The sequence below is a fragment of the Penicillium brevicompactum genome, assembly GCF_028827555.1.
Source record: "Penicillium brevicompactum strain IBT 35665 chromosome Unknown utg000001l_segment0_segment0, whole genome shotgun sequence".
Lineage (NCBI taxonomy): Eukaryota > Fungi > Ascomycota > Eurotiomycetes > Eurotiales > Aspergillaceae > Penicillium > Penicillium brevicompactum.
The window spans coordinates 851,313-866,490 of record NW_026623203.1 but is presented as its reverse complement, the minus strand read 5'-3'; the positions used below and the strand labels follow the sequence as shown (position 1 = coordinate 866,490).

Here is a 15,178-nt window from a genome sequence, read left to right as displayed (position 1 = left end):
CCGGAATAATTGCAATGCGTGTTCGAAAAACCGCAGCCGGGATAGCTGCTTGTCGTGGCGAAGCTGAACACGGTCCCTCTCCTTTCTCAGGTGCGCACCAGCTTCCTTAAAAACAAGGTTGTGCTGCTCTATCTTCTGGCCATTGATGTGTTTGTACACGCATGACTCCCACAAGCGTCGATAGAGTCCGACAAGTCGAGCTGCTGGAAAGGCGAACTTGGGATTGTCGCGCTTAAGGTCTGCTAGAACCTTTAGGGTCGGTTGAAATGGCTCGGTCGCCAGGTTGTGTCTTGTTTCTGATTCCTGCTGCGAAGTGGAGGGCTACAATGGCCAGCAAAAGCATGTAAAGCCGAATTGTTTCACTAGCCAATGTGACATGGTCCAAACTTTCCTGTAATCTTTATTTCTCGCTATAGATTGGCAATTTCACTGAGCTGCTGATTTTCTTCATTCTCCTGGCCTGTTGAGCTGTTTTGGGAGTCTATTTTGCCCGTAGGAGAAAATGAAGGTCCGCGCAGTACCCTTTTCGTCAGGCGTTCGTATTTCTTATGGGAAGAAATATGAGCTTGTCATTGCGGATTGAATAGTACCCAGTGCCTCAATTTAAGAGTCCCGTGAAGGATTCAACAGTCAGGCAACGTTTCTTGACCAACTCAGCATGCTGTTGTTCAACACCCTTTTTAATTGTCTCTCACGCTGAGCATCTAAAGCATTAAAAACGTTGCTGCGAGTAGTTGCGGTTTAAAGAAGACATGGGTTTCAACAGGCCTCAATTAAGAGGTGTCCCCCAACGCGTTCTACCAAGCAGCGCACGTAGCACGTAGGCGAAAGGACGAGCCGAGAAGCCTATAAATACATCCTCTACCCCCGGCAATTTGCTCTACGATTTATTCACTTGACTACGAAAGGTCGAGTAGGCTTGTGTCTGAGTCACTTGATCAGTTCTCCACCTTTGACCCAGTACTGAATTCCATCGTGGACCAGCAAGCCAGACAGTGCTTGTGAGAGATACAGGTATGATTCCCACCAGATGCACTGCATTCACACCAGCCGATTAAAGATGTCTTGCGAAGATGCCTCCGCCACAGCAGCCGACTGAGCTGATCTACTGTACAGCCTCTGTGTGTATTCCCAAGAGAAAGTGCGAATATCCACGTCGCAGGTATGTGAATCTTAGCCTGACTTGTCTGAATTCTACTGATCCTGAAGAAGATACGATTCCAATAGAACCGACATTCGACCACAATGCACGAGCGCAAGGACCGCAACTCTTTGCCGTTCTTCGTCCCTAGGCTTGGCCACCAGAAAATGTGAGTCATGGATTCTGTCGCCGATCTATAAGCTAATGAACGATAGTAAACATTGACATCGCACCAGAAGTCCCTGAGGATACAGCACCCCCGTTAGTGCTCTGCACAAAGCCACTGCCTACATACTATTCTTGGCCCCGTCGCTTCAGACCACACATCATACCCTAGCTGGAGTGAATCAAAGCAGCGGCCAAATAAAGGTGCGAATATCCGATTGCGAGCTTGAGATGTCCATTCTTCCTGGAATTGTGTGATTTATCGCACCCTCTGCTGCGGTATATCAAATATTTATGCAATTCTTGTGCTCCAAAACACGAGCACCATTGCTGACTTTATGCCATCGTACATAGGAGTGCCATCGCCACTGTGAAACATACCTGTTGGGAGTTCTATCGCCGCATCAGAGATAAGAACAAGGCGTCACTATCGCGTCTTCCGCCTCAACCTCACCGCCCTCACACAGAGTGTATGAACCCCGCGCCGTCCTCATCGCGAGGTCTCTTCTCATTCCAACTGTGCAATCACCCTCTAAAGGTGGTTCGTCACACGCCTTTGTGCACCCAGGGCGGCTTATTCGAAGCGACAGCCGGAGAGTGCGACGAACTGGATACAACATCATGTCAACACGGCACGAATGGTGACTGCATTGATGAAGACAATTGTAAGTGATCTCGTCGGTAAGATATGACCACGAAGCTAATTGATCGTTTCGTCTCAAGCGAACGTTCTGCGAACTTTATGAACAGGTAAGTCATAAAGTCTCGCCCAAGTGGTAAGCCTTGCTGACCCGTATCGTACAACAGGACGCCCTCATTTTCTCTGTTCGAGCTCCCTACCGATGCGATCGCATACTGTCTATCATTTCCACATAACTACTGGCGGGATCGATGATGAGCCAACGTAGGGTCCAGATCGTCTCGGCCCTTCTCTCAGTCGACTCTGTGCATCAGTCATGTGCTGGTGTGTCTACCTGATACAAAGTCCAAGGCACAATGGGCTAAACCACCGTCTGTTTCGGCATTCGAACACCGCAAAAGAATAACCTCCTTGGAGATCAAATTTCTGACGTCCAACGGGTAATCCTCATTATCCTCCATTCGCATCTCACGTCTTTCGATGCGTGGCAGCTCGACAGACACCGAGATGAGCTCATGTTTCCGTCTGTCTCATGGCGAACGAGTCCTACTTTCGCCGACGAGCAGGCTGTGAGTCTAAGTCTGCGTGCAAGGAGAAGGTGGGGCGGGACCCCATTATTTCGAGCCTACAGATGAACATTGGCCATATCAGGTACGAACCGATAAAATGAGACGGTAGGGTGTCGAGTCATAGCCGAGTCAACTAGAGAGCACGAGCAAAGAGATGCCGTCCGATAGTTTCACCTGATCCTCCGCGTTGCTGAGCCGGTCGATGTATTCCAGCGGGTGGAGCTAACAAGCGGAATCGAACAAGTGGAAATGAATCAACCGGACATGCAGCGTTGTGCATGTCCGGTTGATTGTGTTGGCCAATTCTTGCTAACAGTCTGGAGGGTATGTTCTCCACGGTTTTTAAGTAGTAAATTGGCCATATCTCTCAACATATCGATCGTAAGAGCAGCACCTCTACAGCGATTTTCGAAAACAGTTTACCCCCAGAGACTCACACTTTGTTCCTCGGTCCGTACCCGAAACTACGCTAACCCCCTTCAGCTAAGACGTAATTAATCGCTTTCTAATAATAGCCCACTCTTTTAAACCCAGAACGACCGGATTACGTATAATAATGTATCTTACACGAAAATTACATACACTACACCCTCAATGCCCCTCCATACTGTACACTGACATCCATCCTGCGCAGCACACCATCGTTGAACTGCAAGCACCGCGAAAACACTGAGCAACATGGCACCGAGACTTCCCCCATCAACACTGAAATTCATCAGTGATATGATACAGAGCCAATCACTCACGCGTCATCAAATGGCCGAGGCGGCGGAATGTAGTGAACAGACAATCAAAAATATACGCAGAAACTTGCGCCTGTTTGACAACGTCCATGCCCCCCAACCCGCATCGGACGGAGACGAAGTATAACGCCCCCAATGCTGGAAGCGCTTTTTGATCATCTGCTGGAAAAACCGGGTCTGTACCTCGACGAGATGGTTATCTTTTTATGGGATGAATTCCAGATGCTAGCAACAACTTCTAGCATTAGAAGGGCTCTCGTATCTAACGGTTGGTCGAGAAAAAGTGCACGTCAGAAAGCGAAAGAGCAGAACGCCGAACTACGAGAAATATACCTTCATAATCTCTCCGAATATGAGTCGTACCATCTTGTTTACGTTGATGAATCTGGATGTGACAAGCGAATTGCATTCCGACGGACTGGCTGGTCACCACTTGGTGTAGCACCACGGCAAGTGTCACAATTTCACCGTGATGAGCGCTATCAAATATTGCCTGCCTACGCTCAAGATGGTGTTGTGCTCTCTCGTGTCTTTCGCGGCTCAACGGATGCCATTGTGTTCCAGGACTTTATTGAAGAACTCCTTCGACATTGTGGAAGATGGCCTGAGCCAAAGTCTGTCCTAGTCATGGATAATGCGTCCTTTCATCACTCCGAACGAATCTCACAGATGTGTGCTGACGCCGGAGTGAAAGTCGTCTATCTGCCTCCATACTCGCCGGATCTCAATCCAATTGAAGAATTTTTTCTGAGCTTAAAGGTTTCATAAAACGTCATTGGAGCGACTTTGCAGATGATCCCGACCGAGAGTTCAGCACTTTCCTTGAACGGTGTATTAATCAGGTTGGGGTAAAGAAAGACAGCGCTAGGGGCCATTTTCGGCACGCAGGCCTCACTATTGAGGATCTAAATGATTGATCCAGCACCTGTGTTACCCAGATAACACCATACAGTACTATGAAGCGAGAGCATACAGTCAAAACACCCAGTTTCACCTCAGTATTGTGAAATCTTTGCGTCTGATTCTCTTGTTCATCCAGCAGTCTTACCGAAACAGAGTAGCTTACAGTGTCTCCTGAAAAAGGCTTCCATGTTCATCCTTGTTTTCTCTGCGTCCAATCATTCAGATCAAAGACGCACTTTGCCAAAATCCTGTGTGTTTCTGGGGTTTTCTTTTTTAGTGAAGAGTTATAGATGCACAGTGAGGAGTCTCCGATCCAGGTAATCTGCTTCTTGCATCAGCCGTCGATCGTTGAAAACGACCCAACAATGAGCCAGCCCATACAGCATAAATAACCCGAAATTGTGATAGCCAGTTCTGCCAAGTCTTGGCAAACGCCTCGAAACCACCAACGATTCTGCCAACTCTACGTCATCCTCTTTACTTGTCCGCTCTCGGTTTCTGCCACTTCGCCCGCACTTCACATCCGCTTTCTCCTCTTCTTTATCTTCTGCTCTACCCTAGATTAGTTGCTAAGGATAATTATCGCTTCAATCAAGCCTGGCAATATTTCCGGGTGACTACCTAAGCAGCAATGGCGGAACATGGCTCAGATGCGGCATTTGCTTATCATGAACCACCAATTACAACCTTACTCAACCAGACAGGATTTCTCGTTGTTTTGAATCTTGTGAATGTCTGCCTTGACAAAATACTATACTGTGGGCTCATTGGACAGTTATTTGTCGGTATCCTTTGGGGAACACCCGGAGCAAAGTGGCTCGATCGCGAGACAGAAACTGTTATCCAGCAGCTGGGGTACCTCGGATTAATTATGTTAGTATACGAGGGTAAGTAGTCCTTTTCTGTTCAAGTTGAACCTTCTGCTTATGCTCAATCAGGCGGTCTGTCAACATCGATCAAGTCCGTGAGGGCAAACCTCGTGGTTTCCCTCTGCGTTGCGATCACTGGTATTGGAGCACCGATGGGTCTGTCCTTTATTTTGAATGAGCTAGTTGGAGCAACATCATTACAAGCGTTTGCTGCAGGAGCAGCACTTAGCGCTACGAGCCTAGGAACTACCTTTACGATCCTTTCAACAACAAACCTGATCTCTACGCGCTTAGGTACAGTCACGACCAGTGCTGCAATGCTAGATGATGTCGTCGGTCTTGTTATGGTCCAAATTATTTCCAACCTTGGCGGAAGTGCTTCATCTTTCAGTTCGCTGACGGTCATTCGACCCGTCTTCGTATCCATTGGTTTTGCAGTGGGTCTTTTACTTCTGTGTGCGTTCTTCATCAAGCCAATGTTGAAAAAAATCATCTCTGCGAAGCCCAAAGTCCCTAATTTTATGCGAAGCATGGAGTTCGCATTTCTATATCAGACGGTGTTTCTGGTGGGTCTTGTTGCGGGGGCCACTTATGCAGGCACGTCGAGCCTGTTTGCGGCTTACCTTGCGGGTGTTATTGTCACGTGGTTTGATGGCATTATCACAGAGTCGAATATGCCACCTGGTGATGCTCCTTCTGGGACACCTCCGACAGACCCTAATTCTTCACACGTCGGGGCCCAAGACAATGGCACTCTTCGTCTCAACGGACAGTCCGAGATTTCGATTGCAACTTCTACAAGCGCACAACGTGGCGAAACTCCAACAGGCGAAAAGGTATATGAGAAATATTACAAACAGCCAGTTATCCGAATTCTCACACCACTGTTCTTCGTCAGTATATCCTCTGATCTATGTGCGCGCAGAATTAACGTGAATAATAGGCATCTATTGGGTTTGCAATTCCCATCACCGAAATGTTTAAAGGAAGTGTAGTCTGGCGTGGCGTCATATATGCACTTCTTATGATGTTTGGAAAATTGATCACTGGTATTTGGCTCGTCCGTTTCTCATCCCACCCCCTCTCGAGCCTCGCAAATGTACTGAAAAGTCCATTATCCCGCATTCACCTTTTCTGCATACCCACAAGGACCGACAAAGAGCAAAAAGAGAATCGACATAGCCCATCTAGAGCCCCCATTCAGTCCTCCAAAGTGTGTGCCTCAAACAATCAAGCAAACACCCAAAATCAAGCGGTCGAGAATTGTCGGTCTTCAGAAGACAAAAGCTCTGCCGGTCCCCCTAAGCCTCAGGAAGATTCGCACGCAACCCCTCGACGAAGTTCAAAGGAAAAATTTCCTCCGAAACCAAAGTCGTTATATCCTCCATCAATCCTCGGCTTGGCGATGGTTGCACGAGGAGAGGTCGGATATCTCATTGCTTCTCTCGCACAAAGCCAAGGCATGTTCGGAACTGGGTCATCTGGAGAAATTTCCGAGATTTATTTGGTTATCATCTGGGCGATATCTATATGTACGCTTGTTGGACCAATCTGTGTAGGTACCCTCGTCAAGCGCGTGAAAAAGCTACAAGAGATTCGAGGGGATTCTAGCCCGGATCCATTAGGAGTGTGGGGAGTCTGAAGAATTCTCCTTGGTACTATTGATGAACTTGTGAAGAGCAACAGCTGGACTCATCCCGAAGTATTTGATGTTGCTTTGAATTTTCCGCTGATCTCCCGGAATTGGCTCAAACGCGCATATAAGGCAAAGAAAGGGGGATTCTCGACTAAAAAACTAGCCAGGTGAACAACCAAAGATGAGGTCGAGCCATTCTCGACATTGCTTGACAAATAAACACTGAGTAACCCTCCCATGGCCCCACCGTCAAGGCTTCAGCTCGAATAATCTATCGAGCAAGCCGCATTTTAAAAATAATGATCAAAAGAAAGTGGTTTTTTTTCAAGTCCCGTGTTCTGTTATGTGTGCTGTGGGTACATTTTACTCGTATATTTATCCATGAACTTAGCGGTCTCTTTACTTAAGGTGGAACAATATAAATGGCATAGTACTGTGACCCTCACTTCATTACGGCTTGCTCAATATTCTATCCGAGAGAAGGCCATGTCGAGAATGAGTCTACTCAATCAACGATCTGGTCACAAATCTTGCCGATAAATTACCACTGCATCCACGATGTTTCAATTCTTTTCGACTGAACAGAAAGAACTTTTTGATCCATCGTTCTCGGCCGCAACTTGTTGATGGACGTACAGCATCGCCGTAAAGACCAACCATCAATAGGTGAGGTGATACGTCAGCACCATTACTACTCTTGGGCCTTCCACGTCATGTGCATATGTTTATAATCGTTGTCATGTTTTGATATTGACAGTAAATCACAGAAATGTGAGGGAAAATGCGGTCGTCTCTTGTGTCTTACTGTATTAAGCGCCGTAAATTTGAGGACAGCTACACCCAGCCCTTGGCGCAACTGATTTCTGAACCGTTATAACAACCAGACACTACTGTAGAAATGGATGACATCGGACATCGCGCCCATTCAACTTTCCAAGCTAAGGAACCGTCTACATGTGGCCCATCTTCTTCAACTACAAACGTCTGCTTCAGCACCGCCGCTATTGCAATCAGCGATTACTACCCTTCCTCCATTTTGCGTTGTTCGCATAATCACGAGCATCCAAAAACAAATGACAACATCAACAAGCATTTCTTCCGTTACACAAGTAAGCGATGGTTGTGGGATGAAGAACAACCAAATTACACGTTTTCCAACCGCTCGTGACTCGGGGACAGAACGCCTACTAGATTAATCTGGGAAATAGATCCTTGTGGTGCCTAATGTTTCAAAGTTGCATACAAACCGAGGGAACAAAAGAAACCGCAAATTAACAGCCCCCACCCCCAAACCCAAACGCCTACGTGCGCGTCTACGCCAAGTCGAGGACAGGCAATGCCTTTTTCACGTCCTCAACCCATTCACGAATATTTTCCACGAAACTCCGAGCAATCCCGGGTTTGATCCCTTTGTTGACGAAGAATTCCGGGTTTTGATCCTTGTAGATGTGCTCAAGCTCAAAGCCATCTGACAGGGTTATATCGCACGCCTGTCGGTATGCAGCTTTGAGAGTATCATCAGACACATTTGATGCAAGCCACTCACCGTATTCTCTGACGGCCACGTCTTTGAGACCAGGAATCTTCAGCGAACTCGCAAATATTGGCCCAGCTGTCTCAACAGCTGAATCCGTTGTGGCCACTCCAAGGGGGTGAACGTTGATGTTGATTGGTGAATGCGACATTTGGCTGCCAAGAATATTACCGCCTTTCTGCTTATCTTTTTCCTGCCTCTGCTGATCTTCCATGTAGAGCTCATCTCGGATTTCATCTGGGACGTCTCTATGCGTGTCTAGGATACCACCTTTTTCGGCATAGGTCACCAGACGCCTGAGTGATTGTGTGCGGAGTCGATAATGCTTCTTTCCAATTGGGTCTAGCCAGCAATAAGGGCCCAAGTGGCATGCGGCTGAATCACATTTCATCAAATCATACACGTGCCGCCAAATCGATTGCTGTCCGCATGCGTTTTCCTCAGCATCCAGTTGTGCATCTCGATCGTTAAGCATCCTCGTTGTGACGGAATATTTGCCCCTTTTTTCACCATTTCGTCCGGCGCGTTGCGAAGTGCCGTCTTCTACATAATTGAAACAGACTTTCAGCGTGAGTCTTTTTCCACGGCAGAAATGACTTGACCACATCATTAATTGTTTCTCAACAGGTGCCCAATCTACGTCCGTTTTGTTGAAACGCTTGTTCAGATCACGCTGGGTACGGTCACTGTTTGACACAACGATTGCAGTGTCATCGATCCGGACCCTTCTGTTGCGGGACACTTTCTCCTGGATGACGGTGTGTAGCTTCTGTTCCAAGAACAACTTCCAATAGGCGCCCGGGGCTAATACAACATCTTGTTCTGTATCTTTCACGACGGTCTTGTTGTTGAGGGTCACTCGCCATTCTATGAAATAGTGGATGCACATTGGTGGATCCTCGTCGTAGGCTTTCTCTGGCTCCCATTCAGGTTCTTGTAGCAGAGGTAAACTGCCGGGTCGAAGCTGGCTTGCAGGGCAATGGTCATTGTCGAATGGGGCGGACGGCGAAGAACTGCAGTTGGAAGGTGTAGCATATTCGCTCCGGAAGTATCCCGAAGTAGGGGGACAATATTGTGATTCCTGTTCCCATAGCTCGGAATCTTGGGGCTGTGGGATATAATTATCGTGGTAGGGACTACCGTTCATATTTACGACTGGTCGAAGCTCTGGAGGTCCGCTAGCATGAGGGGACGGGCGATGCTGGCTTTCGCAAGAAGCCCAAGGACGGATGGAAATTGCAATAGGAAACGAGGACCATAGGGAGCACAAACGAGAACCAATTTAGACTACCAACGTTAGTGCTCTGCGGAGTCTTCGTCGTGTATAACGATAATAGCTAGGGAGGAAAAGGTAGAAAGGAAGTGGACATGGGCCAGGCCAGATCGCCAAGTAGTCGTTGTCCTAGCAACCGCCATCCTTCCTAGAACATTCCATGGACGTATACGGTAATTAACAGTGTGTAATTTGACGCGGAATCTCAATACGGTATATACTGGAATACAGCTAAGCAGGGGTTGTGTTTCGAGTAGCCTAAAATGGTTAGCGTTGTTTCGGGTACAAGCCGCGAAACACAGCGCGAGTGTCATAAAGGGTAAACTGTTTTCGAAAATCGCTGTATGGTGCATAGAGATTAACCAATCCTGGATTGATTCTTCTTCCAATTGAGTGAATTTGTGGCCTATAGCTCTTGTGTCAGACCAACTAGTAATCCCTTTCATCCGGTTTTGTAGCGTAGACCGCGGGACCTCGAAAGAGCGAGCAGCAGCAACGGAGGCAAACCGGCCATCTTTGATAGCCTTGATTACTAGTAGGATTCTGCCTTCCTGCTCAACTGATTTTTGAGCTTTTTGACCGCGAATTGGCGGCATGGTAGGCGTTTGAAAATAGGAGGTTTGGTGAGGAGAAGAAAAATTGAGGTGCCTGCCGGAACGACCAGGAACTACGTTACAAATTGCTAGAAGGAAGGGGTAATAAAACACAGAGTTGTCATATATTTCTATTGGCTAGGGAGAACCACAATTCAAGATAATAGCTGAATATCTCCAAGCGCACTAATAAAATTCAAAAGATGAGTAATACGGCGAAACTTTAATACGCTTCGGCAAGCGCCTCACTCATGCCTTTGCGTTTCTCCTATTCTTTCTCCTTGCTTAGGCCTTTGGTCCCGAAATGATGACCACGCCGATCAACGAAGTCGCCGGCAATGAAACGTGCCAAACTATCGATAAGATAGCAAGCAACTTTATCTCTCAAAATCATGATAACACTTTAAGCCCTCTCAGGCTTGCCAATATCTCCATTTCAGAATTTTCGACCGCCTTGTCGAACCATTTATCGGTACTTAACGAGGGTGGCAGCATTGCCTTTGGTCGTGGAGAAGATCTGACCAGCAAGAGACTGAGCAAGAGCCTAGAGAGCCTCTTCTCGGTTACAACACCGTCCGTGAGGGAAGGGCCACCGCTGACCTGGACGAGGCTTGTTATATTTGCAGGTCCCCAATATGATGGCCCAGCGCAGCTCAAAGTCGGGGATTCTAGCGTCGAGCTGTCAGAAAATGATCTTAAACTCTTACGCTCTGGTAGGCCTTGGCGATTTCTCTTCCCTTGGCCAGACAAAGATGATTGCGACAAAGAACTTCAATTAAACGACATGGTTTTACAGGAGCTTGTTGATGCTAGGAAAACAATAGGCGAAGGTGAATGCCTGAAAATCTATCCTGCGACATTGCATAGGAAGCTAACGCCGACCATTATAGTCTTGGAGCAAATTTCGCTTGTTGCGCGACGTCTCCGGAATCACCGTGATCTAATTTCTCGGCTGTCCGAAAATAAGCACCATGCCAATCACCGAGGAGGAGCTCCAACATTAGACCATACTTTATCCTCTGTTCCAAATGAAGAGGTTTTTGGTCATGTTGCCTCGGCAGAAAATGAGAGCTCAGTCTACCGAGATTCACCATCCACCCCTACGACTATCCAGTATGCTAGCAATGACCAGTCGGATCAGCCGGCTAACATTGATCTAAATGATTTAGCTCTACCAGAAGGTGCCATTGCGAGGAACAACCTGCAACGAGATGGCTCGTGGTCCGAGAAAAATGCAAGACCAAGACTCAGGCTACATGCATCCGACTTCATTCAGATTTTGAGCGAGTAAGTGAAGCATCTATTGGAAAATCAATCCTGTTATCTCGTGAATTAATATATCAAAGGATCCTTGATGATCCTATGAATGAGGAAGTAATGCGTTGGTCAGAAAATGGGCAATCTGTCCTCGTCGCCCCAGAAAGCAAATTTCCTGCGCATATGCTTTCAAGGACGTCCTCTAAAAGCTACCAATCTCTCGTTCGGCGGCTTTATTACTTTGGATTTCGTAAGGTCGGGGGCGCCTTCCATCATGAATCCTTTAGTCGCGGTCAGTCCAGCTCCATACGACCGACTCGGGAAATGAGCCACAGCCCTTCACTTCCATCGCCTTTATCCAATAGCACTTCTCAACGTGGGCCTCGGTACAAAATCATCAAAAGAAGGCGGACGACAGAAATTGTTTGAGAAATGCCAAAAGGATCAAATTTCAAAGCATGCTAGAAATTGGCCGAGAACTGCATGGAGCTTGGTCCCAGCGGGGAAGGAGTTTTCGAAAAGGCGACCATGGTCGCGTGAGCCAGGTCCATCCACCAGTGGTGGCTTTGTAAGTCTAGCGTGGTTTTTCTGGTACGAGTGACTCCATGACTGAATTTCCATGACCTTCCAGATTAGCTCAATTTTTACAGCAATGCCTGTACATATCAACAGCCGTGAAGCGCTGTCAGTCAGTCAGCTGGGGTGATCTGCGGGACCCTCATGGTGTATATGGCTTCCCCTGAACGCGAGGAAGGTACCTTTTCTTTGCTTCCTCGCGCTACGTCTTGTATCTAGAGTCAACATAGTTGTTCTTAATATCAATTGTTCATATCGAGAAATCATCCCCCTCTATGTGCCCTTGAGACCCTCACAACCGTTCCAAAAGTTAACAAAACTATCCATAGGAATCTGGCCTTCATTACCTGGGGTGTAGGTACAAGACCCCAGACGCTACGTCGGGATTCCTAAGGGCTGTATGGCTCCTAGAAGCGACTGATATGCTCCCAGAAACCCCACCAAGGCCTCCGGGAGCGAGAGACCTCCCATGGCCAAGAGGTGTGTTTCTAGGGCTGGTGGAGCCGTCAACAGGAACATGACTTGAACTAATGAAAATGGAGATGGAGAGTCCTACAAGCTATGTCCGATTTCCTGGGGCTTTGTAGGTCCTGGAATCGGCTCACGTATCTCCAGGGTCGGTTCTTTAAACTCTTTACGAACACCATGGTCGGTGGATATCTAAGAATAGAGTCCCGACCGTCAGGTTACGATGCTGGCATGAACCATGGTATTTTCTGATCAACCCACAGTGATCGAAACTGAATTGAGCGGGCTATCCGCGGGTCATACGATTGGAAACACTCTATCACGAGTGTGACAGCCAATCGATGCATCGCAAATTGATCCACCGCTAGGAATTGAGGATCCAGTGAATACAAGGAAGCTCGAGAATGAACCGAGGAACACGCTTCGGTGACAAGAGGGTCAATTAGGAAATTGCGGGGCCGATCATGATACGCGCCTAAACGAATTTTAGTAACGATGACGATTGGATCCCAAGGATGCTTGAGGCAGTCTCGGAGGCTTAGTTGTGGCTGTTAAGAGGCTTGTTCGGTATTGTAATACCATGGATGCTTCAAGTTGTAAGCCACTTACAGGCGGTTAAAGCCATTTGTCAGAACGGTGAATTAATGCACTAGCTAGTACTAAACATGTCCAATACAATCAGATGATTGATTGAAGGTCTTGATATCGTTTGAATGATCTCAGGGGTCTATACAATCGACCTTCGGCGTGTTACCCCAACGCACTTCCGAGTCTGCCCGAAATACCACAGTAATACTAGGGAATTGGGTAAACGACGACTCGTCATGTGAATCGGGCCGGTTCCACCGGTTCTTGTCACTAGCGTGCACCGCGCCACCGAGTTCGAAATGCAACTTTAACGTCCTCCCGGGTCTTCCAGGAAAAAACCACGTGAGCATTGTCTATGTCGGCTGTCTTGCAGTATGAGCTGTGTAAATACAGCTGCATCCTTCCTCTCTTTCGTTCCTTCGATATAGAATTGGTGGGCATGGGATCTTGATCGAACCCCATGGTCCCAGAAACATCTCCCAACACGCCCGCCGCCCTCTAGGTCATGACATCATGGCGCCCGCGCCCTCGCAGCGACAGCTCGCCGCTATCTCAGTCACGGAGCGCGTCTGCTCTTCCATCTCGCTGATTGGTACCTTTATTATCATAACTAGTTTCATCGGCTCGCGCTCATTTCGGAAACTAATCAACCGCCTCGTGTTCTATGCATCTTGGGGCAATATGATGGCTAATATAGCCACGATGATTTCTCAATCGGGGATCCACGCCGGGGCTAGGAGCCCTTTGTGCCAGGTTCAAGCTTTTTTGATTCAGTGGTGAGTTTATTTTTTATTTTTTATTTTATTTTTTCATTTTTTTTTCATTTTTGGTTCAATCGGTGCTTATAGTCCAGTGCGTATCTAATGGCAGGTAGGTTCATGCCCGCTGACGCTTTGTGGGCCTTTGCCATGGCGTGCAACGTCTACTTGACATTCTTCCACAAGTATAACTCAGAGCAACTGCGCCATATCGAGTGGAAGTATGTGGTGTGTTGCTACGGCTTTCCCTTCATCCCATCCTTCATATATTTCTTTATCCACGCCCAGGCCCGAGGCTGGGTCTACGGCGCCGCAATTGTAAGACCACCTATAGAACCACGTACCCTTTCTTCAACTTCTATAAAGCCCTAATATTCATTATATAGCTCTGGTGCTGGGTCGCATTGGCTTGGGACTACCTCCGCATCGCTGTCTTCTACGGCCCTGTGTGGTTCGTCATCTTCCTCACCTTTGCCATCTACCTGCGCGCCGGGTCCGTCATCTACCAGAAGCACTGCGAGCTGCGTAACCTCAGCAGTATCGAGTCCCTCGGCTCTGACACCCAGCCCGATGGCCCGCTCGTCACACACGCCGGGATCCAGATTACCAGCGAAATCGCCTGCTTCGCGCCAATGCACCGGTCCCTGTCGGCCAGTGATGTCCCCACCTGCAGCTTTACGGCCTCCTCGTTTACTCCGTGCTCCATCCCGTCCGAGGGTGGCCCGATCGATTCCTTCAGCATGCTGCAGAACTTAGAGGAAGGCTCCTCACCTATTCAGGGCCCTAGTCGCCCCTGGCCGGACCCAAGTCCGCTCCGCGCAGAGGTGTCTGCCAAAGCGGCGCGGCACGAATGCGGGGGCTCATATACGCAGCGGCGGAAGGCCACAGAGGCGAGCTGTGCGGCGTGGGCGTATACTAAATATGCGATGCTGTTCTTCATCGCACTGCTTGTGACGTGGGTAGGTGGTTACACTCAATTAATTCAATCCAATTCAGCACAGCGTCCACGTCTAATTAGTACAGGTTCCCTCCACGGTCAACCGAGTATACGCGTTCGCCCGCCCCGACGACTTCTCGTTCGGGCTCTTCTATGCGTCGAGTTTTGTGCTTCCTTTGCAGGGGTTCTGGAATAGTCTTATTTACGTCTCGGTTTCGTGGCCGGCGTTTAGAACGCTGTGGAGGGATCTGCGGAGCCGCTCAACGGGGTTGCGAAATATTTGAGAGCGAATTGATGGCACGGTGGGTGGTTAAACTAACTACGATCTAATTGATGGGCACTAAACCAGTGAAGCAACGGCGCCTATACATAGAAAACGAGTCAGAAAAAGGGCGTTCCAACCAAGAAAATTCTCGGCGACGGTTTAGGGGCTGACCTTCCGCTTGTAAGCATCCAGGCTATCGGTATCAGCTTGGCCAAATGAGCCCAGAGGCTTCACGATATCTTTGCTATCTTCTGGGGGAAAAG

The 15,178-nt window shown here is 48.1% G+C and overlaps 4 protein-coding genes across 4 annotated transcripts; all 4 read left to right on the top strand.

Moving 5' to 3' along the window:
* Nucleotides 1–3,393: 3,393 nt before the first annotated feature.
* On the top strand, nucleotides 3,394–4,175 carry N7506_000178 (uncharacterized protein; the record flags this gene model as incomplete). Its single annotated transcript, XM_056949474.1, has 2 exons — nucleotides 3,394–3,713; nucleotides 4,073–4,175. 2 exons carry the CDS (start codon nucleotides 3,394–3,396, stop codon nucleotides 4,173–4,175), a joined length of 423 nt encoding a protein of 140 aa, XP_056815389.1.
* Nucleotides 4,176–4,792: 617 nt separating this feature from the next.
* Nucleotides 4,793–6,672, top strand: N7506_000177 (cation:proton antiporter; the record flags this gene model as incomplete). The annotated part of the gene is made up of 3 exons (XM_056949473.1): nucleotides 4,793–5,048; nucleotides 5,100–5,923; nucleotides 5,974–6,672. The coding sequence occupies 3 exons, from the start codon at nucleotides 4,793–4,795 to the stop codon at nucleotides 6,670–6,672; spliced, it is 1,779 nt and encodes a 592-aa protein (XP_056815388.1).
* Nucleotides 6,673–10,373: 3,701 nt separating this feature from the next.
* Nucleotides 10,374–11,752, top strand: N7506_000176 (uncharacterized protein; the record flags this gene model as incomplete). Its single annotated transcript, XM_056949472.1, has 3 exons — nucleotides 10,374–10,896; nucleotides 10,957–11,353; nucleotides 11,413–11,752. 3 exons carry the CDS (start codon nucleotides 10,374–10,376, stop codon nucleotides 11,750–11,752), a joined length of 1,260 nt encoding a protein of 419 aa, XP_056815387.1.
* Nucleotides 11,753–13,468: 1,716 nt separating this feature from the next.
* Nucleotides 13,469–14,934, top strand: N7506_000175 (putative cAMP receptor-like protein; the record flags this gene model as incomplete). Its single annotated transcript, XM_056949471.1, has 4 exons — nucleotides 13,469–13,731; nucleotides 13,830–14,031; nucleotides 14,100–14,672; nucleotides 14,737–14,934. The coding sequence occupies 4 exons, from the start codon at nucleotides 13,469–13,471 to the stop codon at nucleotides 14,932–14,934; spliced, it is 1,236 nt and encodes a 411-aa protein (XP_056815386.1).
* Nucleotides 14,935–15,178: the final 244 nt, after the last annotated feature.